Source organism: Falco cherrug, chromosome 3 (assembly GCF_023634085.1).
Source record: "Falco cherrug isolate bFalChe1 chromosome 3, bFalChe1.pri, whole genome shotgun sequence".
In the NCBI taxonomy this organism is placed as follows: domain Eukaryota; kingdom Metazoa; phylum Chordata; class Aves; order Falconiformes; family Falconidae; genus Falco; species Falco cherrug.
In genome coordinates, this window is record NC_073699.1 from 70700309 (window position 1) to 70725866 (window position 25558).

Genomic DNA, 25558 nt, shown 5'->3' on the forward strand with positions numbered 1-25558 from the left:
GACCCTTCAGGCGTGTCAGAGCAATAACTGCATCAGTGGAGTTTTCCTTGCTGGGCAGGTAAGGCTGCAGGGGGGTACTGCTGCTGTTTGCCTGTGTGAGAAGCCACTTTTTTAAAAGTTGCATGGTTTGTGGGTGCCCAGGCTGGACCTGTCTCAAGCTGGGCACAGCCAGCTCCAATGGACACACTGCAGGGCATGGCTGGGCACCACAACCAAGCTGGTGGTTCCTCAGAGAAAGCATATGTAAAACAGCAGAAAACATGGGGCAGGCAGAGGAAGAGGGAAAAAAAGAAGAGTGAGAAACAGCAGAGGGAACACCAAGATCAGAGGAGGTGCTCTATGGTGGAGCACATACTGCCTGAGCCTGCAGAGGACCCACCCCAAAGCAAAAAGTGGGAGAGGAAGGGCACAGCCAAGAGATACGTTTGTGAGCTGACTGTAACCCCCCATCTCGCCACGCCTCACCCTTCTGAAGGGACAGGGTGCGACCTGCGGCAATAACAAGGAGAAGAGAGGAGCCTGGGGTGACACTGACCACGGGAAAGAGGAGAGGAAGGCTGTTTAAGGGAAATATTTTAATGTTCATCTACCCAACTTAGTAATTAAAATATATATATTACTTGGCCATAAATTCATTTCCCCAAATCAAGTCTGTTTTGCCCATGAGGGCAACTAGTAAGTGTGATCCCTGTCTATCTCAACCCATGAGCTTTTTTACTTCTGTTTTTCCATTTCCTCCTCCCATCTCACTGTGGAAACGGGGACCCAGCGAGCAGCTGGCTGGAAGCTTGTCTACCCGCCATAGCCAGCCCACCACAGCGGTCCAGCAAAACACAAGCTGTAAGCTCCGGGCTCAAGACGGAAGACAAACAACAACTACAACTAAAGGAATTTAGGCTGTCAGCCTCTGTGTTCACCTTGTGTCATTGACGAGCTGTCTGGGCTTCCTCTCCACACCTGTGCACTGAATGTCACACCAAAAATGTTAATAGACTTTCCCTTTTAAATCAGCTTGGTACTTTGCACAAACGACAGCTTCTATAGGATTGACCACACAGTTCTTTGAATAAGAAAGTCTGTTTGATCTTTGCAAAGCCAGTGAGACCTTGAGTTGCTCAGACTTTGCACGGCAGTTTGTAAGAGCACTGTTTCTAGAAGCTCACTGGAAAGGTAAGATTTTAATCTGCAAATATCCAGGTTAATAAAAACAAAGTAAGGTATACACCATCCCAACTGAAAAACCTCACACATCTGCCTATACCCTTTTCTTGTTGAACAGAATGCATATCATTCTTATGTTCAGTATTACTTTAATTCTTACTTAAGAAACCCCTATTTTATGAGAATCTAGTAATTCTTTCAACTCCTTTATTGTCTTGCCTGCAGGTGCACATATGTACAACACAAACTTCAGAAGCTAAAACAAAACACCCTACAGAAGAGAGGGTTGTAACAGGTGATGGAAATTATTACAAAAAGAAACAAAGCAAGCACAGTATTCTTAAAATTAAAAAGCAGCATTTATTATGAGATTATAATACATGCCAAAATAAAAATGTCTTTTAAACCATTATGTTTATGACTTGTATTTAGAGTCTCTTTCTCCCATTTTAAAACCATAATTTGTTTTTGTATTTGCATTCATTATTAAAACCAAATATTTTTATCAGGAAACTAAAAAGGGAAACCTAGCTTGAAATGAAGCCATTCCAGTGGAAGTCAAGAGCAGAGACTGCATTAGGGTTGAAAACTGAAATATGCCCCACTTCAACACAGAGGGTAAAATTCTGTAAATCAAGAACAAATTACCTAAAAACAAACAATGCAAGCCTTTTTTCTTTTTTATAGTACCACATCAAAATTACACAGAAGACCCCAGTGATCACTAGCGAATCTGCCACATTCTAGTTTTTCCAACCCGATTAAGTCCATGCTTCGTGGAATAATATGTCCCCCTTCCACTGCAGGCCGAATGTAAACACGGTCAAATCTCATCTTGCACTTGTACTCTGCACGCAGGTTGGTATTGGAGTGGGTGTCCCAAGTATAGCGGCAGTGTTGAGGTTTACCCAAAAATTCCCAGATATCCAGAATGTTGTTAGGTAAGCCACCTAGTTTAGTAACCTGAAGGTAAGAGGAGGGAAGAAAATCCAGAATATACTGAATTCACAAATTTTACCTTCAAAACCAGAACAGAGTTGTCACAACATTGCTTTTTTCTGCAAAAAACAAGTTGTTAGAGCCAAAGATATTGGAAATGTTTCTAAGTTGTGGTATTTCTCAGGATACTCTAAAGCATGACCAATTCCTGTAGTACTTTCTAAATCCATAACATGTTACAAAAAAAAAAAAAAAAAGTTCAGCTCTGAAATTCTGAGGTCTGGGGGTCAACACCATGTTCTCTGAACCAATGCCACAGAATCACAGAATCATTTAGGTTGGAAAAGACCTCTAAGATCATCAAGTCCAACTGGTAACCCAGGACTGCCAAGTCCATCACTAAACCATGTCCCTGAGCACCGCACCTACATGTCTTTTAAACATCTCCAGGGATGGTGATTCTACCACCTCCCTAGGCAGCTTGTTCTAATGCTTGACCACCCTTTCAGTGAACAAATTTTTCCTGACACCCAATCTAAACCTCCCCTGGCACAACTTGAGGTTGTTTCCTCGTCATGTCACTAGTTAACTGGAAGAAGACACCTACCCACATCTGCCTACAACCTCCTTTCAGGTAGCTGCAGAGAGCAATAAAGTCCCAAATCTCTTCCAGACTAAACAACCCAGTTCCCTCAGCTGCTCCTCCTAAGACTTGTGCTGCTCCTGCTAAGAGTTGTAATGTCATTCTAGTTCATTGCAATGGAATTTCACAACAGGGAAGGATGAAACGCTGACCTTTTGGTAATCATGCACAAATCTCACTTTTAGTATCAGCAGGCAAAAATTACTTCTAATTTTGAATGTATCTATGAAGAGATATTAATTTTAAGCTCCCAAGATCTGGTTCTCCAGAGCATCCTCTTCTTTCATTGATTCCAAAAGCATTAACTCTCTTGAGAATCAGAACTGAGCGAGTAAAGATCAGGTTCTCAAAATGAGAAGATGTTTTTGAAATCAAAATTTCATCAACTATTCCTGCCTCTTCTCAGTTATAAATGTCGCCAATAAAGTATTTTGTTATTGCAGGGGCAGAGAGCTCTTCGTATACATCTCCTCAGCTATAATAATGCTTCAGCATAGCAATGCCACAGCTTCTACTTCAGTCATGCTTCCACTTTTTAAGAATAAATGTTGCATATCTCTGTTCTACCTAAGCAGGTCACTTTTCATAAAGACAACAAAAAAGCCTGAGAAGATTTTGTCAGAATACCTTCTCAAAATTAACAAGGTTGCTTATTTCTATTTACCTCGTTGTCCCTGAGGTTTGTATCCCCTCCAAATATAACAGTGGTGGACTCAGACTCCTTCTGCATTTTGTCTAACACTATTTGCAGTTGTTTCATACGCTCCTTAGAGTGATTTTTAGTACTCTCCAGATGAGAGGTCATAAGGCAAAGTTCATTACCAGATATGCTCACCTGTGCATGAAACAAAGAGGCAGTGTTACCATTCACAACATGGTAAAAAGTCCAAAGGCAAAATGTAATCACAAAGTAAATTACTGAATGACAGAGCTCTGGTTAATATTAGTTTTACATTCAGAAAAGTGGCTTACAGGAGGATAACAGGCTTTTAGTTTTGTTTTCACAGGTTTACAGAATCACAAAATGGTCAGGGTTGGAAGGGACCTCTGGGGATCATCTAGTCCAATCCCCTGCTAAAGCAGCTTCTCCTAGAACAGGTTGCACAGGATCATGTCCAGGCAGGTTTTGAGTATCTCCAGAGAAGCAGACTCCACAACCTCCCGGAGTAGCCTGTTCCAGTGCTCTGTCACCCTCAAAGTAAAGAGTTATAAATAAGTAAAAGTTATGAGACTTCAAAACAAAGTGCGGCCAGTAATTTACATAAAAGATTTACATTTGTTATTATCAAATGCAACTGTGTTTGTATGTTTGGAGAAGTTTTTCTGCTGTTTGAGACTGTCACAGAGTAAAGCCAGTCCAGCCTTTCCTGGGATTTTTTGTTTTGAAGGCAGACATACAGCCGTTTAGTACATACTGACTCACTCACATGCACAACCAAAAGGTTCCTCATCATGGCGGTTGTTGGAAAAGGTATTATCTCCTGTTTCAGTAGCTTCACTCTTGATTTCTTCAACATTATGGCAGTGAAATAGCCATCTACGGCACCTAAAGATGAACAGGGAAGGAAATGGTCGAGATTATCTTCTGCCATGCCATAAAGAAGTTAAGGTTCTGAAAGAGACCTTTTCAGCATGATCTGGGAGAGTCATGTTAATTTGTAAGATGTGAAGTCATCAGTTAAAAAGTTATATAATAGCAGGGTTCATTTTTCAGATTTTTTAAAATGAAAATATTTAAGAAATTACTATCTATGGCACTTTTTTGGCTACCCTTACTATCAGCCTTTCAAAATGCAGAAAAAATACAAAGGAAACCACCAGGCAGGAAAGCTTTTCACATGCATAATGAGCATCAAACTATATGCTGTATCAAAACACAGAAAGTAATTTAAGTGCTTCCTTCTTCACTTTACTCTTTTCATTCCTACAAACGGTCAGAGATCTCGGTAAAGGAGACAGAATAAAACCAAACTTAATTTTCCAGTTTCTGTAGTTAGAAACTGAGGGTTATTTCTTACCTGGAATAATAGCGTAGCTGCCTGCTCTCACCTGTAGAAGAGAGAGTTGTGGCAGGATGACCTCTTGTAAAAACACCACATCTGGGCTGTATCTGAAATTGGTGAGAAAAGATTTTAAATTAACTACCGAAAGGTGCTACTGTTACACTCTGAGGCCAAATGGAACAGGGTCAGGGATTTCAGGTGCACCTTGTTCTCATCTTCCTAGATATAGTAAGAATCTGTATTTCTAAAAACCCGAAAAACTGTCTCCATCATACTTAGTAGCACGTAGACACATCACCATTGCTAAAAGGGAGGAAAGAATGATTATTATGGACATGGAACTGTCATGGTAATAAAATGCATGATTTCCCTATACCTTGATCTCGCACACATTTGCACAGGTTTCATATACTACACACATGAGGAATTAAACATAAGCAGCTGCAAAGCAGCTGTGGAACATGTTCTCCCCAATTTAAGTTCTCCAGGAGATTCCAGCCACCACCTCATTCCTTTACAACAGATCCTCTCAGGTAACCTGCCATTCATTTTCTCCAGTCTCATCAACGACAAGCTCTTCTATTGTATTAGAGCTGCGCAATCACTAACAGTTCATGTGGGCCAGCAGTCCTGGAAATGCCCATTTAGACATGACTTCAGAGCTGCCCCTATTTTTGCTACACTGCTGAACAGCCCTGCTCTAAGTAGGTGAAGGACAAACCTAAGGCTTTATTTACATAAGAAAAATATTGTCACCCCAGATTAACAACACCAAGTGAAAATTTTGGTTAAGAGGTTTCTGCTGTTTTAAGAGAATCTTAAGTTATTATTACTTGTTTAAAACATTTAATTTACACTGATAAGTTACTGTATTAAGATAAATCAACATATGCAATTGTTAAAGTGCTCATAAATAAATATATTCACGTCAGGCTTCCACCGATGGAACTATAAAAGGCAATCACAGATTCTATTGTTTTTATCTTACCTTGCACATTCTCTTTTTTGATAGACAGTAACGGCTAGAGAGCCACTTTTCACGTTTCACTAAAAGTCTTTTTTGTTGTTTGAAAGTTTGCTCTAGCACGAAGTTATTCATACCACCCAAATGAGACAAACAAGTTTCTTGCATTTTCACCCTTCTCTTATGTACAAGATGGAAGTATGAAGTATGCTTTTGACATATGACTGCAACTGGAACAATAATGTTAATTATGAAAAGCTTTGTAAAGTAGTCATCGCAAAATATTTAACCTTTGAGATGCTGCATAGGGTCACACCTCTATCAACTTTTATTCAGCTATTTCGGATTTATAGTGATCGTATTGTTGCATCTAACATTAAGATAATTTGGGCATGAAGATTTGTAAATATCTAAACCAAAAAGTTTGCTTTTCCCTTTAAAGCTGGGTACACAACAATACAAAGGTGAAGCTACACTTACAATGCCAGGTAAGAACAAATTCCTCCAGCTCGTTCTTTCAGACTTCCCAGATCCAACCCATCAATGTTCCAAGTTATCAGGGAGAAGCTGCTGTCATCTTCTTGTTGCCTTGAGTCTGCGCTATTGACACCAGCATTACTAGTAGTAGCTGCATCTGCTGTGAGGTCAATACTAAAAGAGAGAGTTTACTTGTTTGTCAACATGCATAATACTATTCTTCCTGCAATTACTCCCACTTATCTCCTAAAGCAAGATATTTTAGACCCATGAGAACTTACACGCGGCCATTTAAAACTTTCCCAAGAAATAAGCTCACATGTATTGATCTCAACATAATTTACAAGTGCAGCAACTAAAACAATACAGACCTCAGTCATACAGAGCCTTAGTACGCAGGTGAAGTAAGTGGTTCTTCCTCTTCCTTATAGACATAACATTTACCATTCTGATTTAAGTTAATCGGACAGTAACCAAAGTAATCCGAAGCACCTGAGTAACTCAACTCTTTCCCCATGCTAGAGGCAGGCTGTGTATATTAGCTTTTCAAACACTTCCCAGCATATTAGAAACAAACAACTGCAGCCAGGACTTGCTTTTACATGCTGTCTTTGTGGTACAGCTGAGATTCTTCCAACTGCCAAACCCCCTGGGGAGGTACATGTGCAGACTCACTCTGTGACAGATTGACAGTCCTTTTCCTTGGGAATATTCACCCCAAATGCCACCTCAAAAACACAGGCCCCGTCTACCCTGTTGATTTCATGAAGACTAACATCAACAACACTAAGTTTGAGTGCCTAGTCTAGTAACTGTTTGGGGACTGCGTTGCTGAAGAGAACCACGCTGTACCTGCTAACAGATGGTTGTACTGTTTTTTGCTAGGGTAAGCGCTGATTTTCTTCATAGTAGCTCAAAGGTGCTGTGTTTTGGACTTGTGACCCGAACACAGTGTTGATATCACAAGGATGCACTGGCTGTTGTAAGCAGTGGTATATGCCTCCACTACTTTCGTGATGACTTTTCATATTTATACTGCAACCTGAAGGACTATGAGATGAAAGATCAAAGTCTGTGTAGTCTGCAATGAATCCTCCCCTGACAGGGAGGTCTCCGAACAGTCTTCTCTCCCAACACAACCTGCATGCAACAGTTCCAAGACAGAACCCTCTGTGCAAAGACAGAGAGAGGCTGGAAAAGAAAAAGCTGCTGCCAGTTTGATACAGCCGTATTCTGACTCATCACGGACTACCTAGAGACCACTGCTAATGTTCAGCAGGCTCGCATTTTTTCATACACACATATCAAGCAGAAACAGGCATGCTGTTTTCAAATGCAGTTTATTCATAACTATAAAGATCATAAGGGCTTTTCTATATAACGTGTGAGACCGAAATAAGTAAGTCCACCGGAAAAATGCCTCCCTCAGGACTGTGAAGGGCCGGGGTCTGTAAAAGTTCCTCGGTACACCCCATGGATTTGCTCTGCAATTGTCTGCGTATCTAAGACCACAGATCTTAGGCCCTAACTTCCACAGGTCCATTTAACAAGGTGTGCATGTCCACGCCAACTTCCTTTAAGAAATACAAATATGCATACGTCCAGTATACCACTTACATGCACAGTTTATGCACACACAAACGTGTATAATGTATCTGTTGTATTATTTTTTGCATTAGGTGTATAATATGTATACAAAGGTGTATAATACCACCTGCACGGGTACTGCAGCGCGATACAAGGCCGTGGAAATGAAAATGAAGCCGAGCCCTTGGGCTCGTAAACCCACTAGCCCAGAGTTAGATGGCTGGGACACCCCGGGAAGGGACGGGGGGGTGGGAAACAAGGAGAACTAGCACGGAAACTTCAGCGTGAGGAGCAGAAACGACCGGGGCAGAGACGGGCGAGGTGCGGCGGAGCGGGACCGCTGCGACCCGGGAGGGCCCTGATCCTCGCAGCCGGGGACCGCCACCTCCCGGGTCGCAGGCCCCGCTCCCCTCACCCCCGCCCCGCCGGCCACCCTCCCACCCCGGGGGTCACCTACCAGTTAACGCCCCCCCCGCCGGCCGCCCCCTCCTCCTCCTCCTTCTCCTCCAGCGGCGGCTCGAAATAGGCGTTCAGCGCCCTCTGAAACACAGAGAGGCAGATGGCAGAGAAAGGGCCGCCGGGGCTGCCCCCCCCTCGCCCCCGCCGCCAACCCCCCGCGCGTACCTCCATGTGCCAACCGCTGCCGGCCAAGAAGCTGCGCGCCACCGCCGCGTCGCTACTGGTGATGGCGGCGAACTCGGAGCACAGCACCTTCCTCCGCTTGGCCAGGTGTAACACCTCCTCCTCTTTCTCCTCCTCCTCCTCCTCCTCCGGGAGAGGCTTCCCCGCCTGCAGGCAACGGGCCGCCTCGCCCCCCTCCCGCTTTTCCCCCGCCGCCTCCATAGCTCCTGCGGGCGGAAGGCGGGCCCAGCCCCGCCCGCCGGGGTTGCCGTTCCGGGGCGCGGAGTGGCGGCCGTCGGCGGAGCGGGCAAGATGGGGTTCACGGTGGAGAGTCTGAAGGAGGCCATGAAGTACATGGTGGAGTCGCAGGGCTTCGACCGGGTGCTCCGCAAGGTACGGGCGGGCCGCAGGGGGAGGTTCGCGGGCGGCGCCCCCAGGAGGGGCACAGTGTCACAGAACGGTCGGGGTTGGAAGGGACCTCTGAAGATCACCTGGTCCAGGACCCTGCTCGAGCAGGGTCACCCAGAGCAGGTGGCACAGGATCGCGTCCACGTGGGTTGTGAATGTCGCCAGAGAAGGAGACTCTGCAGCCTCCCTGGGCAGCCTGTTCCAGAGCTCCGTCACCCTCAAACAGGCTTTTCCTCATGTTCAGGTGGAACTTCTCCTTTGGTTTGTGCCCGTTGCCTTTGCCCTGTCGCTGGGCTCCGCTGGAAAGAGCCCGGCCCCGTCCTCCTGACACTCGCCCTAACGATACTGGTGTACAGACCGGGGGGCTGCTGGCCGCTGGCGGCAGCCCCCGACTGGAGAGGTGGCCGGTCGCCCGAGGCGGGGCTGCTCGTTCAAAACGTGGGTTTTCCCCTCCCAGAATAAAAGGCTGAACGAGGCCGGGGCCTTTCCTCAGGCGCAGCCCCGCAGGCGGAGGCTCGGCAGAGGCCTTGCGGAGCCGCGCTGCCCTGGTGGGGGACAGCAGCCCCCCCGCAGGGGCCAGGCCGCCGGAGCGGCAGCAGGTGGGGGCCTGCGGTGGGTTCGCTGAACCCTGGCGGCCGGGGCATGGCCGCGGGCACGGCAGGAGCCCGGCAGTGCGGGCCTGGTGCTGTTTTCCACTTATTCAAGGTCCCCTAAGGGACTGTGTGGATGTGAGGGTAACACACAGTAGAAGGTACAAGTGTTACTGAACTCTTCTTAAATACTAGAGCTGCCTTTGAGTGCCTCTCTGCAGATGAGGACTGTGCTGAATAACCTTCCATGAGTTGCTTAGTAACAGCTCTTCTTCCCTTCCTGGTAACTCTGACTAAGCTAACTTTCAGGACTGTGAAATTTCAAGATAAATTATTACTTTTCTCTGTTTAAAAATAATAATAAAAAAAATAGCTTGTTATAACATCTCACACCTCACCTTGAAGCCAGGCTGAAAGCAGAAGCGCTTCAGGTGCTCTATGAGTTTCTGCACAAGGTCTAAAGGAATGTATTTGACTGGTCCAGCTCTGTGTCTGTGGAGGAATGAAGGCAGGTTAATTAACATCGATAATATACAGCTGTGGGCTTGCTTCAGGGGTGGTGGGGTGGCTGATGTGGATAATGTGCAGCTGTGACTGGTTCCTGCTAAGTAGTTAAATGGCTCTAAGGGGTATGGAAGAGAGGGAGAGAGTACCAAATGAAGAGAAGGAGCTCCTCTGGATGAAGAGAGACCTGGAAAAAGCAGGGAGGAGAGAGAGTGCCCTGGATGTAGGAGAGACGAGGACAGGCCCCAAGAAAAGCAGGGAGAAGAAGGTTCAGATGAGCCGAGGCTGACTTGGAAGAGGAGCCGGTGAAGGAAGAATCCGGATGCAGCAGAGGCAAGAAGCAGTGTGGACTGGCCTGAAGAGGCTGAAGAAACAGCACGGACAGTAGATGAACTGTTGAAACCTTGTGGGGGGTTGGTGGCTGTGCCGGGGCAAGGCACTAGAACTACTTCTTGAAGTTAACCTGGTATGGGAAAGTAAAAGCCTTGTTGCAGCTTGATAGTTTTGATAGTGCTGTGACAATTGGTGCCACGTGTGAAGTTTGACCTCATGATCTTCAGATCATGAGACTGAGTGTAATGAGCAGTGACAGCAGTAATGGCTGTGCTGGGGGACATTTGAAGTTTTGAGCGGTGCTGGCAGTGCCCAACAGAGCGGAGGCAGGTGGGGATAGCCTGCAATCCAGATCACGTTGAGATAGGTGAGGAGAGCCTAGGGATCCGGATCAGACACCAGTAGAGGTGAGCCGTTGTGATGATTTAAAGAACGAAGTCAACGTTTCTTAGTGACTGAGGATCCTTTATTGGCAGCGCTGGATGCACAGGGGATCCTTCCGCCTAACGTGCATGTCTAAAGTAACTGTCTTATATTTATACAATGAATATTCAATTAACACCTATACATATTCATTATCTAACCCCGCCTACTCTCACATCGTATGTTAATTAGCTTATCAGTCCTTTGCCTGGAATGTGGTGGTCTTGCAAGTTTGCAGCTAATTCATGTCCTTGTCGGCCATCTAGTTTTCTTTAGCAAGGAGATTTAGTGCTCCCTCTAGATAACATTGGAATGTTTCTCATCCTTTTTGTAAATAGCCCCTTTTGTTAGAAGAAGAAGAACAGACTCTTTCTTTCATTAGTTATTTCCTTAAAACTATATGGTTATGTGACCAATCACCACACCTACACTCCTTGAGCAGACATATACAATCACAATCGATGCGATGTTTATTGTCCCTATTTCACACTATTTCTTCATATCAATCACCCCTTTTCTATCAAACTAAGTAAATTCTTTTACTTAAGCAGTCTTCCCGAATGATATAAAGCATCACACATAAGTGTTACCCTTTTAAACATTCTTCAGACCCACAAATATAACATAATGCTTAGTATTAAGGAAATTCCTAAACTGCTCAATAAGATCACAATGGGGTGTACCATAGCATTAAGAATTTCTTTTGCAGAAAGTGACCAGCCAAAGAGAGTATCCCACCAATTATGGTTTCTGTCAGGAAATCATTTACATATTCATTACAATTCCAGGAATTCATTTACATATTTTGCTCCTGCGCAATGTCCTTGAGGAGTGGTTGTCTGGGGTCTTCAGGATGAAGATCAGGAGTCTTCCTCCAGTGAACCTTTTTTACCTTCTTGTTTCTGTGCAGACTCTGTTCCTCGATCGACTAATGAGCACGATTCAAAGTCCTTGTTTTAGCCACGTTATATACGCGACAGAAACTTAGGACCAGATGGCCCTTATAAAGATAACGAATCCAAGGACCTTGCGCCTAGTACATCCATGGTGCTGACACTAAAGGTCTTGGTGTATTCATCATGTTGATAATAAGGGTCTTTGAACACCTCCCAACTTTGGATAATTATATATAAGCACATCATTTTCTAGAAAAGTAGTATACCATTCATCACTCATTGTACATAGCTCATTATTCAATCCCCCCTGTTCTAAAAACTATCATTATGCTCTCTGATCATTCTTTGACAGCACCAAACAGAACATTGAAGTAATATACATATCAGTATTCCTAAAACATCAGCATAGCAAGACCGCATAACCGATAATAAAAAGCTCAGCAAAGTTACCATGTGACTTGTTATTCGTTTCTGTTCATCTTCGTCACCTCGTGAAGAAAAATACCAAGGACCAGCACGGACTATCATGGAGGGAACAGATGGAGTTACCACCCCGACATTATTCAGGACTGTGTTGGACTCATGAGTGAAGAAGTTTGTTTTTCGCATTACATGAGACTTTGCTGGATTACAGTAACCATCAGTATGTATTTCTGTGAGTGCTTTTGGTCACGCCGGTATAGAAGAGTGCAATCTCCTTGCAATTCGTCCCAAATAGTGGAACTCGTGGGATACCAAAGCAGAGTGCAAGAGACTGCTATATAAACAAAAGGAAAATGTTGATCTCTTGAAAAAGATGGGCAGAACATGACACACTCTGCACGGTTTTGCTGTTCAGCCTTTGCATTATTGTGACTAAATTTATTTTGCGTCCAACACACAGTTTTCAAATTAAATTAAAAAGGTTGGGTAATACATATAACCTACAAAAACAAAACCTAAAACAATACTTATAACTATACATTCCACTTAAGTAATAAATGAACTATAAATACTATAGTTTCTTTAAACGTTCCTTTTTTCTTTTTTTTTTTTATATATGCGTCACTATCATGGCTAGACTATAGGGGTTTCGCATGCACGGTCTTTCCAGATTTTTCCAATACATTCTGTGGGGTTTAAAATTGCGCATGCGCATGTTCAAAGGCATACACGATAAAAGATGGCTGCTGAGTGTCCAGATGAAGTCCCGGACCCATTTCCCGAGCTTACCACTCCAGTAAGTTTGTTAATGGTAACATTTATGGCACTATGGCCAAATGACAGGTCCTTGCTTTCAATGCATCAGACCGCCACGTCGCCTGCCAGGGAGGAAGGGTCTGGAGTGCGCATTTCCCCCTCTGAACATCCCATAAGGTGAGTGTTTTTTAAACATCTAACCTGTATGGTTCATTATAAAGGGGAATCAAAACCTTTCTTTTTTTGTTGTTGTTGTTTAGGCAGGGGGTGCGTTTTTCTACTGTCACACGTCAAGAACTTATGGCGGAGGTGGAAAAGTATAAAAGACGTTGCCACATCCTTGTCTGTACATTCCTGATGGTTGTTTTGTTTGCTATTCTATTTGTATTCTTAATCAGCCTACATTGTTATATGAATTGTTAATAGTTATTATTCCCAGATTCTTGTTTGCTATTAAACTGTTATTGTGTTAACTATATAATCTGTATTGTTGACTGTACATTTTGGCGTACTACTCGAATTTGTTTAACACCATTGGGTGAAACCATAGTAGCAAATTGCATGTTAGTTATAACATGTTGAATTAATCTTATAAAACATGGAACAGCACATGGCAAAAACAATTAGGTGGCTAATCCACATAACAAATAAAATAGGATTCGTTTTACCCAGGGGCTCCCGGGAAGCCAGGAAAACAAGTCAATGTTCCAGTCTTTCCAAGTTTGGATGGGAACATGGGCTAACTTCCGTATCTCAGATGTGATTTGTTTAACTACCTCACCATTGTCATCAATTTTCAAACAACAATTGGAAACGTTTAATTTACCACAAACACCTCCTTCTTCGGCTAGCAGGTAATCGAGAACCATCCTGTGTTAATAAATTGCATTTCGTATATGAGTTGCTTGGTCTGTCAGTAAGTCAAGAGCTTTAGCTGTTTGATTAGTAATAATTTCCAAGACAGCCTGTAGACGAATGATACGATTCAGATTGTAGATTGGTTCTCAAGCACCACTAATGAGTTCATTAGGATTCCAAGTTGCAGGTCCATAATACTGTATGATACGTTGGGGTGTCCATTCATTTAATAAATATCGGTACCCCCCTTTTCTTGGGAGTTCAGAAAAATCAACTTGCCACTGTTGCCCTGGCTAATTTTCAAACACATTTCGCATTGCTGAGTCACCTGTTTTATTAAGTATACAAGTTTCACCCTACCAATTTCTGATTTAGACTTTTATATAAATTATCAGCTCCCCAGTGCGTCTTATTATGTTCTGTTAGGGCTGTGGTCCATATTAAATTGGATGGTACCACTATATGACCATCCCTCAAATAAGTCCACTTATCTCATCATTCATGTTCTGAATTAGCTTTAAGTTTTCTTTAGAATAGTTTGGCTCCTGATCTGTACTTACAGTTTGGATTTTACCATCTGGTATTAAGGATAATTCCTCCTTTCCTACCTCCTCTGCTACTTGTATGGCCTCATGGTCGGCCAGGCGGTTTCCAGTTTCCAAATCAGTGCCTCAATGGGCCATCTTATGTTCTTCCTTCCTGGATGACCCTCTTATAACAGAGGGGGCCATTCCTCACATCAAGGTCTGGCATGGCATATGTTCTCACCACTCAGCGCCTACTGGGTTGCAGCCAGCAGCGGAGCTCAAGATTCTTCTTGGTGGCAAACATGGAGGCCAACCCAGTCTTGCCCTTGATTGTGGTAGGAGCTACTTGACCAACCTTATTCCTTGTACTTTGTTGTCAATCCAAAGTTTCATCTGCACATCCCATAACAAGTCACTGTCATGGTAAAACACACAGATTTACATTAGTAGAACTACTACAGAGTGTATGTTATTTCAGTTTTTCTGCCAATATTCCCCACAGCCTTGCTGACCAAGGGATGTTGTTTTATCTGAACTAGGCAAGCCTCCCCCTTATCATTTTTACTGTAACAGGTAAAGCATTTTTCACCTTTCCTGGAATTTATTTCCAGATACACCTGGTTAAAATTTCTTTTACTTCAGGGAGGTCCTCTTTTCCACCTTTTTGTTGAATTAAAGATAAGCTCAAGATTTCAATTAATTGATCATTTTCAACTTTTAGGTTCATTTCTCCTTCTTCAAACGTCTAGATGTTCTAATAAATCTCATCCCAACAAAGATTTTGGTGAACTTGGCATTCTTGTTTTCTTAAAGGTTTCGGGATGTTTTCCTGGTGGCCAGCAGCTCCCACAACTGTAACAAATTCTTTTCACTGAAGTTTAACACCAAATAAGTTGGTTTTGTATTCACTAAAAATTCCACCTCATTTTTCCTAGTCCCTAGTTCACCAGAACCCCTTGCTGGTTCTTTAGCTTAGGGCAATCTCGCTTCCAGTGCCCACTTTCCCTACAATATGCTCATTCACTTCTGCCTGATATTCTTCCTCTGTCTCTGCTTCATCTCCTCTACCGGTTTAGCACGACACAGCTCTTCTCTTAGCTTCTGTACACGTCCCCTATTCCTTCTATCAACTTTTCTACCTCACGATTACCTAGTAAAAATCCACTCGAACCTTTATCCAGTCCTATTCGCAACCAACTTCCAAGCATCCAAATTTCCCCATCAAAGATTCACCTTTATTCTACTCAGACCCATCGCCTGCCCTAAAGGGGCCGTTACCGGTCCTGTTGTACTGCAAATGCTGCAGCACTTGGGGTGACATTGTCAGGTCCTTCTGCTCCATTGTCAGCAACAGCAACCCCTTCCTCCTCACCATCAGAAGGATTGGAGCAGGAGAGAAGGGTTCGGGGCAGGAGATGCTCTTCCTGCTCTGCAGGTTACACAAGCCTGCCTCTGCAGCAGCACTTCTGCTTTAACTCTTACCCTGAATGCAAATCTGCTCCTTGCTGCTTTAAGTCTGTGTGCTTACGTATCACGCCTTCGCAGGCAAACAGCAAACACCCTGCCATGCGTCCAGCAGGACTCAGCCGCACCTTCGGGCGGGTACGGGGGGTTGTACAAACTCACCCCAATACTCTAACACTTTCACAGGGTCTTTGATTCTCCACACCCCCCGCCCCGCTTCAGGTCTTACATACATTAGTACAAGTTTTATCTTACAACGTGTTTAATTCTGGTTACTCCATAGAAGGAACCACAACCTCCCCTCTGATCCTTTTCCATTGCTATTATTAAGGGATCTTGTGGAGCTAGGTTAATACCACACTCTTTTGCCACTCTGGGTGATTCCTCAGAGTGAAAAACATACCAGCATACATTACTTCATCCCATTTTTCCTCTTGCCTTAAAAATAACATTAATTGTAGCAAAACATTATAATTCAGTGTGCCATTTAAGGGCCATTTTCTCTGTCCCCTAACTTATACAGGGGCCACCACTGATTGCAGTACTTAGCCAAAGTTCTCTTATTCACGCTTCCCCCAGCTGCCCCCCCATTTCCTTCCAGTGACCTTTCTTACTATTATCTCAATCGCTATCCCAGCCACAGAGACTCTAATTTCACTTACAGCTCTCTCTCTTATCCCAAGGCGTCCAAATCTTACAGTCAGGGCATTCAATTTCTTGTCGCCACCATACATATAATAATTCTTTACACCATATACACTTTAAAACGTACAGAGGTTCACATTCACCCCTCGGATGTTCAAGACAATAACCACATACCAACATTTGTAATATACTTAATACAGAAATGTTCTCACGTTTCCAGCATAAATAACAATTATTAATAACCTTATAATTATTAATTAAAAGGCCACTTTTCTCCACATTCCAGCTTATAAAGTGGCCACCATTGATTACAATATTTTATCAATGTTTTCCTATTCACATTTCCACCAGCGGATCCTCCAATATCCTTCCAATGACTCAAAACACATCCTAAAGGGCTTTTCTTTTAAAATCCCACCACTTTGTTTTCCTCCCATTTTCCCACTTCACACTAACAGAATACACTTAACGCTTACAAAATGCAACATGCAGGTACCTTTCTACAGCACCACCAAGAACCCACTATTATTACCAAGAATATAGCCAAAATCAGAATAACGATAATCAGAGTCAAATTCCACATCCAATAAGTCAGGAAACCTTAATAAGCAAGATTACCAAGAATATAGCCAAAATCAGAATAACGATAATCAGAGTCAAATTTCCACACCCAATAAGTCAGAAAACCGTAATAAGCAAGACCGTACCAAACGAGCCCTATAGGCGAACTTGCCAGGCTCCAAACAGCAGTTGAATGCCAACAAAACCAAACGTATACTTAAGGTGCTAGCCACAAAAGTATACACCACCCTGCAGAAGTTAACTTTTGTCTTCTGACTTACGGGCGGTTCCAAATGACCGGTCTACCAAACAAACAAACCAAAATAAAGAATACCGCCACTTACAGCGATGGGGTACTTGTCAGCCTCCGCAGTGATCCGTAGAGTCAAGGAGTCCCTCTGGGAATTCCCGGGGGTACCCTAGGGAGTCCTGTTCCCAGCGGGTCCTACAGCCCGGCAGAGGGGTGTCCCATCTGGGTCGCCAGATTGATTTAAATATAGCGGAGGCAGGTGGGGATAGCCTGCGATCCAGATCACGTTGAGATAGGTGAGGAGAGCCTAGGGATCCGGATCAGACACCAGTAGAGGTGAGCCGTTGCGATGATTTAAAGAACGAAGTCAACGTTTCTTAGTGACTGAGGATCCTTTATTGGCAGCGCTGGATGCACGGGGGATCCTTCCGCCTAACGTGCATGTCTAAAGTAACTGTCTTATATTTATACAATGAAACAATGAATATTCAATTAACGCCTATACATATTCATTATCTAACCCCGCCTACTCTCACTTCGTATGTTAATTAGCTTATCAGTCCTTTGCCTGGAATGTGGTGGTCTTGCAAGTTTGCAGCTAATTCATGTCCTTGTCGGCCATCTAGTTTTCTTTAGCAAGGAGATTTAGTGCTCCCTCTAGATAACATTGGAATGTTTCTCATCCTTTTTGTAAATAGCCCCTTTTGTTAGAAGAAGAAGAACAGACTCTTTCTTTCATTAGTTATTTCCTTAAAACTATACGGTTATGTGACCAATCACCACACCTACACTCCTTGAGCAGACACATACAATCACAATCGATGCGATGTTTATTGTCCCTATTTCGCACTATTTCTTCATATCGGGGATCAAAGAGAAGGAAGCCTGACTGCCGTGGAGTTAAGAGGCTGAGGGTGATGGGCAGTAGTGGCAGGGTGGATGGCCAGACGTGGCAGCAGCCCGCAGCGGTGGCTCCGGCCAGGCAGCAGTGATGGCTGTGCCGAGGGCAGGCACCGGAGCACTGCCGTGCCACAGCCGGCTCCCGCTGCTGCTGCTGCTCGGCCTGGCGGTGTTCTTCCTGGTGTTCATGTGCTTGTTGAAAGTGTTTCCACTCATAGAAGAAATGGGTGACCACAAGGATGTTAAGGAGCTTTTCAGGACACGGAATGATGTGATAATGCTGTATCCTAGATCTGCTGCTGCAAGCTCATTCAGGTTACCGTCCGGTGTGACCCAAGAGGTGAAAGGGCAAGGTACTATAAGCTCATTAGAACTTCCCTCTGAAGAAAACAAAATCCCAGATGTCAAGAAAGCAGATGAGAAGAAAGGTGATCAGCCCCCAGAAGCTAAAAAGTCCAAGATAAAAGTGAAGAAGGAATATGTGTATGAATTCAGGGACAAATTGTCTGGACTGTATGAGTTGTTTATTTGCAAAGAAGTTGTGATGATTGTTAAATACATAAGGTATGAAATCTTAAGAAAATAAGAGGAATTGTAGAGGAATGAAGGCAGGTTAATTAACATTAATGATATACAGCTGTGGGCTGGCTTCAGGGGCGGTGGGTTGGCTGATGTGGATAATGTGCAGCTGTGACTGGTTCCTGTAGTTAAATGGCTCTAAGGGGTATGGAAGGGGAGGGCACTGTATGAAGAGAGATCTGGAAGAAGCAGAGGGAGGAGAGAGAACACCCTGAGAGAAGAAGGGTGCCTGGATGAGGAAAGGCTGGCTAGAAGAGGAGCCCGGAGCAGAAAGAATCCAGACGCAGCAGAGGCAAGAAGCAGTGTGGACTGGCCTGAAGAGGCTGAAGAAACAGCACGGACAGTAGATGAACTGTTGAAACCTTGTGGGGGGTTGGTGGCTGTGCCGGGGCAAGGCACTAGAACTACTTCTTGAAGTTAACCTGGTATGGGAAAGTAAAAGCCTTGTTGCAGCTTGATAGTTTTGATAGTGCTGTGACATATGTTATGATCAAAACAGTTGAAATGACATTACTTTGTTATAAATTCTGTAGTGTGCAGTAGTGTAGCTGCTGTGTAGGATGGTCCTGTGAAGCAGTTCCTGTATTCTCATTAAATTTTGCAATGCTAAAATTCTCTGTGTAGTTTCTGTCTGTTTTATGTAATTGTGACATGGAGTGATGCAGTACATACATCTAAGAAAACCAACCACATAAAAAAAATTGGTTTGCATTGTGAAGGATGTGATACTGGACGCAGTGTTTTTGTTGACAGCTCCGTGATCTGATACATTTAATAGAAAGTATCTATTTGCAAAGTAACTGTCTTGTCTCACCAAGATAAGTTGGTCTTGTATGTAAAAGTTAAGTTATAAAGCTTTGAGAAGCTCCTTCATTTATAGAGTCCAGCTAGTTCTTCTTCGTCACCTCTTCACTGTGATAACTTCACTCTCCTTTGCCCTATAATCCTACCAAATGTAGTACTTCAGCTCATAAGGGTAAGTGGCTGAAGTGAGCCTCGGGAGACAAGTTTCCTACCTTGCTCTGGAATACTTTTCAGACTTTTTCTGCAGGCTCCTTCTAGAATTATGATGTTATGAACATAATAATAACAATAAAAGTACAGTTTTGTTTGAATTTGAAGTATCTGCTGTCTTTCTGGGAGATACCTGAAGCCTTTCTTACCGTAACTGAGTACAACTCAAGATTTTTCCTGTTCTGGAAAAGACGGATTTTAGTTTGAAACTTTTCAGCTCAGCATCAGACTTTGTTGCAGGTTTAATTTCAATGTGTTATCTATATAGGGCTTTAAATGACTGTGGGTTTTAAAGCCCTGTCTCCAAAGTAGTGCATCACAGTAGTGGCTGGAAGCTGAAGCAGCATACGGTATGCTCAGTGAGACAGACGTGTGGGAGGACAAGCACAGAAGGGCTGTGGAAGGACAAACTAGCAACTCTAGCTGTGTAAGCCCTGGAAGTGTTCAAATACCGAACTATTTTCGTCAAGGAGAGCATGCAGCTAGTGCCAGATCAATGACAAATGAAGCCAGATGCTTTCCTTGCCTTGCTGGTGGATTGGAAAACTCCCTGACTGTAGTGGAAGCCATCTGCTCCCAGTGTCAAGCATCAGTAAAGTCCTCATTAGAAATTCTGTCAGAAACTTAGGCCTCCAGTCAGTGCAGCACAGTGCAGCACGCCTGCTTTGAGACTCGGGATTTTCATTGGTCAAGTTGCTATTTCTGTATTAGGACACTGCCTCAGTGATTTCCCCTCTGCTTAATTCCAGCTTTTTCTATTCATAGATGGACTGTGTACTACATTGTCATTTATTTACCTTAGGATCGTTACTCTGCAAAGCTTGGATAAACTTTGGCCTATCAGTTTAGGGGCATTAGCTGAAACTGAGCTCTTACACTGCAGAATAATTAAGGAATAGTGAGACTGGAGACATTTCAATCAATTCCTTTTAAGATTAAAAATATTTAAGTCAACTCAGCTGATACGGTATGGAAACATGTAAGTTAAAAAATTGTAAAAGAATTAGTAAATTAGTAGGAACTATAATAAATATTAAGTCCACATTTTACTTGTGACAGTCTTAAGGTACTTTAAAGTCTTAGTTGTATGTGTAAATATATTCACTGAACTTGCCCCAGTTTTGCATCTCCTTTCAGATTTTTAATACAGTGTTACTAACTGAAGAAACTTGAAAAAAGATTTTAAAGTACTGAATTTCAGTAACACCTTGGTCTCAAAAATCCAGCTTTTTGGATAGGTACAGAGGGAAGCATGATAACATGGATGTACTGTCATTTTCTGTTTAACACCTGTGGGTTGGAATACAAGTGTATATACAAGTCATGATGCTGTAATACAGTGTGACACAGTCTTGCATACTTATACCCAGGAATATGAATTTCAGCGCAGGGAGGCCAATCTGATTAGTGTTTCTAGCGCTCAGTTCAAAATACTGATTTGTAACTGAGGTTGCTCTAGTATAATGATTATGAATTGCTGTCAGTCTTGTTTCCATTTTGTGTGCTAACAAATATGCATTCATGGCTATGGTACACTCATATAGAGCAGTTTTGTGTTCCCTCTAATCTGGCTTTTCAGTCCCAGATTAAAGCAAAAGGAAAACTGAAGAAGAATGTTGTCTCCTAAGCAGTTCCTGAGAGCATAGCAAGTATTGAAGTTTTGTTAATCTGTCAGTTTAAATATTTATCTGCACTAGAAACACAGATTTTTCTAAGGCGGCGATCTTTGCTCAAAAATTATGGAAATACCTAATGTGACAGTTGATTTACTATATTTTCTATGTTGTAATTTGTCTCATGAGTCCAGAATTAAACAAGATTTACTTTCATTTTGATTCAGGGCAGTATTGGGTGTTGGTACTATCATCAGTAAGCTTTTTATTCCTTTTTTGGTTATACAGATGAAACTTCTTTCTGCAACTCCTGGAAAAATTGTTTGTGAAATGAAAGTAGAGGAGGAGCATACAAACAGAGGTGGCACGTTACATGGAGGTTTGACAGCCACACTTGTGGATGTGGTGTCGACAGCAGCGTTGCTGTACACGGAAAGAGCAGTGCCTGGGGTCAGTGTGGACATGAACATCACGTAGGTATCATCTAGCATGTTCATCTGAACATACTAACTTTTCTTCCCCTAACGTGGTGTTGACTCCATTGTACATAATTTCTGTGCTGTAGTACTCACTTAAAAAAGGTGTTTGGTTTCAGAAGTTTTGGTTTTGTAAATTAAGGGGGGGGGGGGGGGGGGCTGTATTTGGGGATATTGATATTTGGTTGCAAAATTCGAGTTGGACTTCCTTAAACTTTTACTAGTTACAGGAGTTTAAGGGATGGTGCCCATTCATCCATAGAATGTAAAGGGATGTTGTTATGTGGTAAATCTTAGCTTTACAAAATTGGTTCAACTTTTGTCTTTGCTTGCAAAGATATATTAGAGTGTGTCCTCAAACACCAAGCATTAGGGTAAGCAGCTTTCTATAAACCCTTTTTCAGTATTAGTCCATAAAATGTTAAAACAGGGAACAGTTTAGCTGTGTTGTATGCTCACATAGAGGATGAATTACAGATGGAATCAGAATTTCTCAGTGGAGGAAGATACCCTTGACCTTGAAATGTGTCATTTAAAGGTAGTTTTATACTGAGAATAGTACTTCCTGCAATGCAAATTTAAAGCACAGTGTCTTTAAAGAAAAAAAAAAAGTTGTTCTGAAACCTTTTTTGATCATGCTATTATTATTCATTACTTTTACTGAAGAGATTATGAATGATTGGAACTAAAGTGATCCTACTTGGAATAACTAACAGAGCATTAAAAATTTTGGAAAAGTAACCAACCCTTCATCAAAACTGTCTAAAAAAAATAAAAAATAAAAGCAGCTTTAAAAGCCTGTGTGGGGTGATCTGTGTTTCTACCAGGTTCCCTCCTTTCCCCCACAGCACCTTCTCATTTCTCCACTGGGCCGGTGGGACTGGAGCATGTATTTAAGCTTTATACAACCACTGTAATGACTAGGAAGTCACTGGAAATGAAAACCTGAAATTCTCCTATGTTAATGTTTTTTCCCTACAGTAGTATAACAAGAGGCCAACATCTGAATTATTTACATTCGAATATGCCTACCCAATTGCATAAGGGCTAAAATCTTAAGAAAGTGCTGTCTCTGGAAGTGATCCAAAATGATTGAGTAGCATAATCTTTGGGAAATGTTATGTGTAGCAATATTAGTAGCTTTGTTTAACCCATCAAATATTGCTGTAATACAACTTTTTCCTTTTGGGGAAGGAGCTTTTTAAAAAGTTGTCACAAGAAGGTATTTCAGTAATGGAAAGAACAAACAGAAACAGAGAAACTTATTTTATCAGAAGAGAATTGGCAGCAGCCTCTGAGAATGAAACAAGACTGAAACCCTGCCCCTGTCAACTAATGGGGCTTGTGCTACATTAGCATTAGGCATGACTACATAATTTTGACATGGTGTCATGTATAGAAATGGACTGGTTGATGAAATTTATCTCACTAAGATTTATATCCAGCAATTATACATTCTTCTCTGTAATTCTGCATGTCAATGTCCCCTTACCCCAGATCATGGTTGGATCGTGCTCCTCCTAATTCTTTCCAGGCTTTTTGTGGGGGAATTTCTTCCTATTCCCTGGAGAGTGTTTTAAAAGCACACCCTCCTACTTACATAAATAAAACCAAAGAGTTATCAAATGAATGGAAACAGTGTTAAACCTGGGAAGTTTGAAGGCCTCCCAGATTTCCAAGACTTCTCTGACCAGGGGTATGGAAAGCAGTTAACCCATGCTTAGGTTCCACACAGTTCTGGAGCCTTTGAAACAGAGACCTTTTGCAGCTGAACCAGTCAGACTAGTTTAGAAAGGCTGCAGTGAGCCAGCAGTGGCTGGAAGAGGACTTGTAGCTGAACTTTGAACTGAGGTCTTTGATACCTAACGGACTTTTCCTTAGAACCAAACCAATGGGTTTCATTCTACCCTCCATTTTCTCAGAGAATTTTTATGCTGAATTACAACTGCAGTACTTAGGGGAACTCAAGGACTTTAAGAAAGGGGGATTTGCAAGCAGGCAGGAAGGCAGAGATATGCCTTTATTACTCACTTCTGCTGATCCCCTTCATGATAATCAAAAATGCAAAAATATTCTTGGATTTTTGCTTTGTACAGTCTCTTACCTGTTCATTTTGTTCTTAATTGAAGATACACTTCTGCTGCTAAGATTGGAGAAGAGATACTGATTACAGCTCAGATTCTGAAGCAAGGAAGAAATATTGCATTTGCCAGTGTGGATTTAACAAATAAAGCAACTGGAAAGTTAATTGCACAAGGTAGACACACAAAGTATATAGGAAGTTAAGAAAGTAATTTAAAAAATAATAATGCTGGGCTTAAGAACCCCATATCAAATTAATTTCTCATTTATGTATTAAGACATCATCTGCACAAAGTTCTGATAGTCTATATAAAGTGAATTTGTCTCACTCACATAATAAATGAACAAATTTGGTAATTACCACCAGAATTGTTACAAGCCTAAAATTAGTGCCTATTTCGGGATGAACAACAGAGTGCGAAAGCATGGGGATGCATCTGGCTTTTTTTGGACAAGATAGCAGAAGAGAGGAGCCTTTGGACCAGCCATATGGTTTACCAGCACGACTGTATTTTAAGAGATCGTTCCTTTGCCTGTGGTGTTGTCATATGACAAAGCAACCCTGTCTTCAGGGCTGTCACCGTCACATTCAAACACCAGTATGTATGCTTACAAACTAAACTACTTGTTCTGTAAGATAGTAGTACAGAGTACCTATAATATAATATCAAAACTGGTTTGAAAGTATAAAGCAGGCTAATACAAAATGTAGTTTACCAATGCTGTAACAAATTCAGAAATATTCAATAAAGCCTTTTGAAACTACCTTTCTAAAGATTATTTAATAGTTTTGTAATCTCTTTGCACAAAGTAAAAACTTGCCAGCGTGGAGCGGTTGAGAGTGTGATGGAACCCTTGTACACAAATTCATGTGAGATTTCATCATTTCCCTGTGATTCCTAAATGTGAAAATGCAAGTCATAAGGGCTTTTGACCTCTGCCTACCTGAAGTTCTGGTTATGTTTGTTTAAAAATCACCAGCTGAGTTAAGAGATGTATCAAAATAAAATTGGTGAGCCTTTAATCAGGCTAAGGCTGCAGATAGTCTGACCTGGGTTGAATGCGGTAGAGTAAAGCTGCTATTCATCAGCTGAAGACCTGTCTCTTTCTGCACTGTTGTGGACAGGTTTAACTGCTTTCTTCAAACTGATGACAAATGATCCTTGGCAAGGCTATCAAACTGTAATAAAACCAGCAATGCTACATACGCAGTGTGAGCTTACGTAAGCCATTATCTTAGTTTTTCTTCTCTAGTGGGAAATTTGAAAAAGTTAATCTGCACTAGTAAAGGGAATGCATAATTCTTTTTATCAAGGAAGTTGACTCATTGTCTTCAGTGATTAGACTTTTATAATTAAATGTGCAGTTAGGGCTTTTTTTATGCATTCCTAAACCTAAAGAAATGATTTCCAATGAGTTAAATGACCTGTTCATGCAGACTGATTTTCAATATGAAGTTGAACAAGTTTACTAATATATCAGCAATCTGTCCAAAATGACTTTCAAACAAGTGATACAGCTGTAACTTACCCCTCAGTGGAAGTTCTCTAAAAAAGCATCTACAGTGGGCTCTGGCTATCAGCATGTATTTTTAGTGCAAGTTTAGAACAGTTGTTTGTGGTATGTATGTTGTCAAGAAAAGCTTTTTCGCCAAGACTGTCACGGAAGCGTAGGTGGCTTACGTGCCTGTGGCTAGTTGAACTATTGAAAGTTCAACAGTAGCATCCTCTCTTCTCTCAACAGTGCATTCATGATTATTTTTTCCCCAGTACTTGCACTCATGCTTAGAGTCATCCCTGAATCCCATTTATAGAAACACAATGCTCTGCTAAAGCAGTTCTCTGAAGATACTACAGAAGCA

The 25558-nt window shown here is 42.3% G+C and overlaps 2 protein-coding genes across 3 annotated transcripts; one reads left to right on the forward strand and one right to left on the reverse strand.

Annotated features, from left to right (window-relative positions):
• Positions 1-1498: 1498 nt before the first annotated feature.
• Positions 1499-8751, reverse strand: TDP2 (tyrosyl-DNA phosphodiesterase 2). 2 transcript variants are annotated; one of them, XM_055703464.1, is made up of 7 exons: positions 8399-8617; positions 8232-8314; positions 6191-6361; positions 4762-4853; positions 4171-4289; positions 3408-3578; positions 1499-2124 (listed from the first exon to the last, which is right to left on the reverse strand). In XM_055703464.1, the coding sequence occupies exons 1-7, from the start codon at positions 8615-8617 to the stop codon at positions 1843-1845; spliced, it is 1137 nt and encodes a 378-aa protein (XP_055559439.1). In that variant the 3' UTR covers positions 1499-1842. The 2 variants fall into 2 exon arrangements, with proteins under 2 accessions (XP_055559439.1, XP_055559438.1); XM_055703463.1 differs by lacking the exon at positions 8232-8314 and having other exon boundaries at positions 8399-8751.
• ACOT13 (acyl-CoA thioesterase 13) lies at positions 8655-24462 on the forward strand. Its single transcript, XM_027798071.2, has 3 exons — positions 8655-8788; positions 21428-21612; positions 23745-24462. Exons 1-3 carry the CDS (start codon positions 8708-8710, stop codon positions 23899-23901), a joined length of 423 nt encoding a protein of 140 aa, XP_027653872.1. The 5' UTR covers positions 8655-8707; the 3' UTR covers positions 23902-24462.
• The last annotated feature ends 1096 nt before the right edge of the window (positions 24463-25558 follow it).

Coding starts and splice junctions, on each gene's coding strand:
- TDP2 (XM_055703463.1), bottom strand. CDS start 8,751: ATGTACTTCATGGCCTCCTTCAGACTCTCCACCGTGAACCCCATCTTG. Junction 6,362..8,398: donor GCAGCGGTTGGCACATGGAG/GTACGCGCGGGG, acceptor TCTCTCTTTTAG/TATTGACCTCACAGCAGATG. Junction 3,579..4,170: donor GGAACCTTTTGGTTGTGCAT/GTGAGTGAGTCA, acceptor TTTCATGCACAG/GTGAGCATATCTGGTAATGA.
- ACOT13 (XM_027798071.2), top strand. CDS start 8,708: ATGGGGTTCACGGTGGAGAGTCTGAAGGAGGCCATGAAGTACATGGTG. Junction 8,789..21,427: donor TCGACCGGGTGCTCCGCAAG/GTACGGGCGGGC, acceptor TTGGTTATACAG/ATGAAACTTCTTTCTGCAAC. Junction 21,613..23,744: donor AGTGTGGACATGAACATCAC/GTAGGTATCATC, acceptor TCTTAATTGAAG/ATACACTTCTGCTGCTAAGA.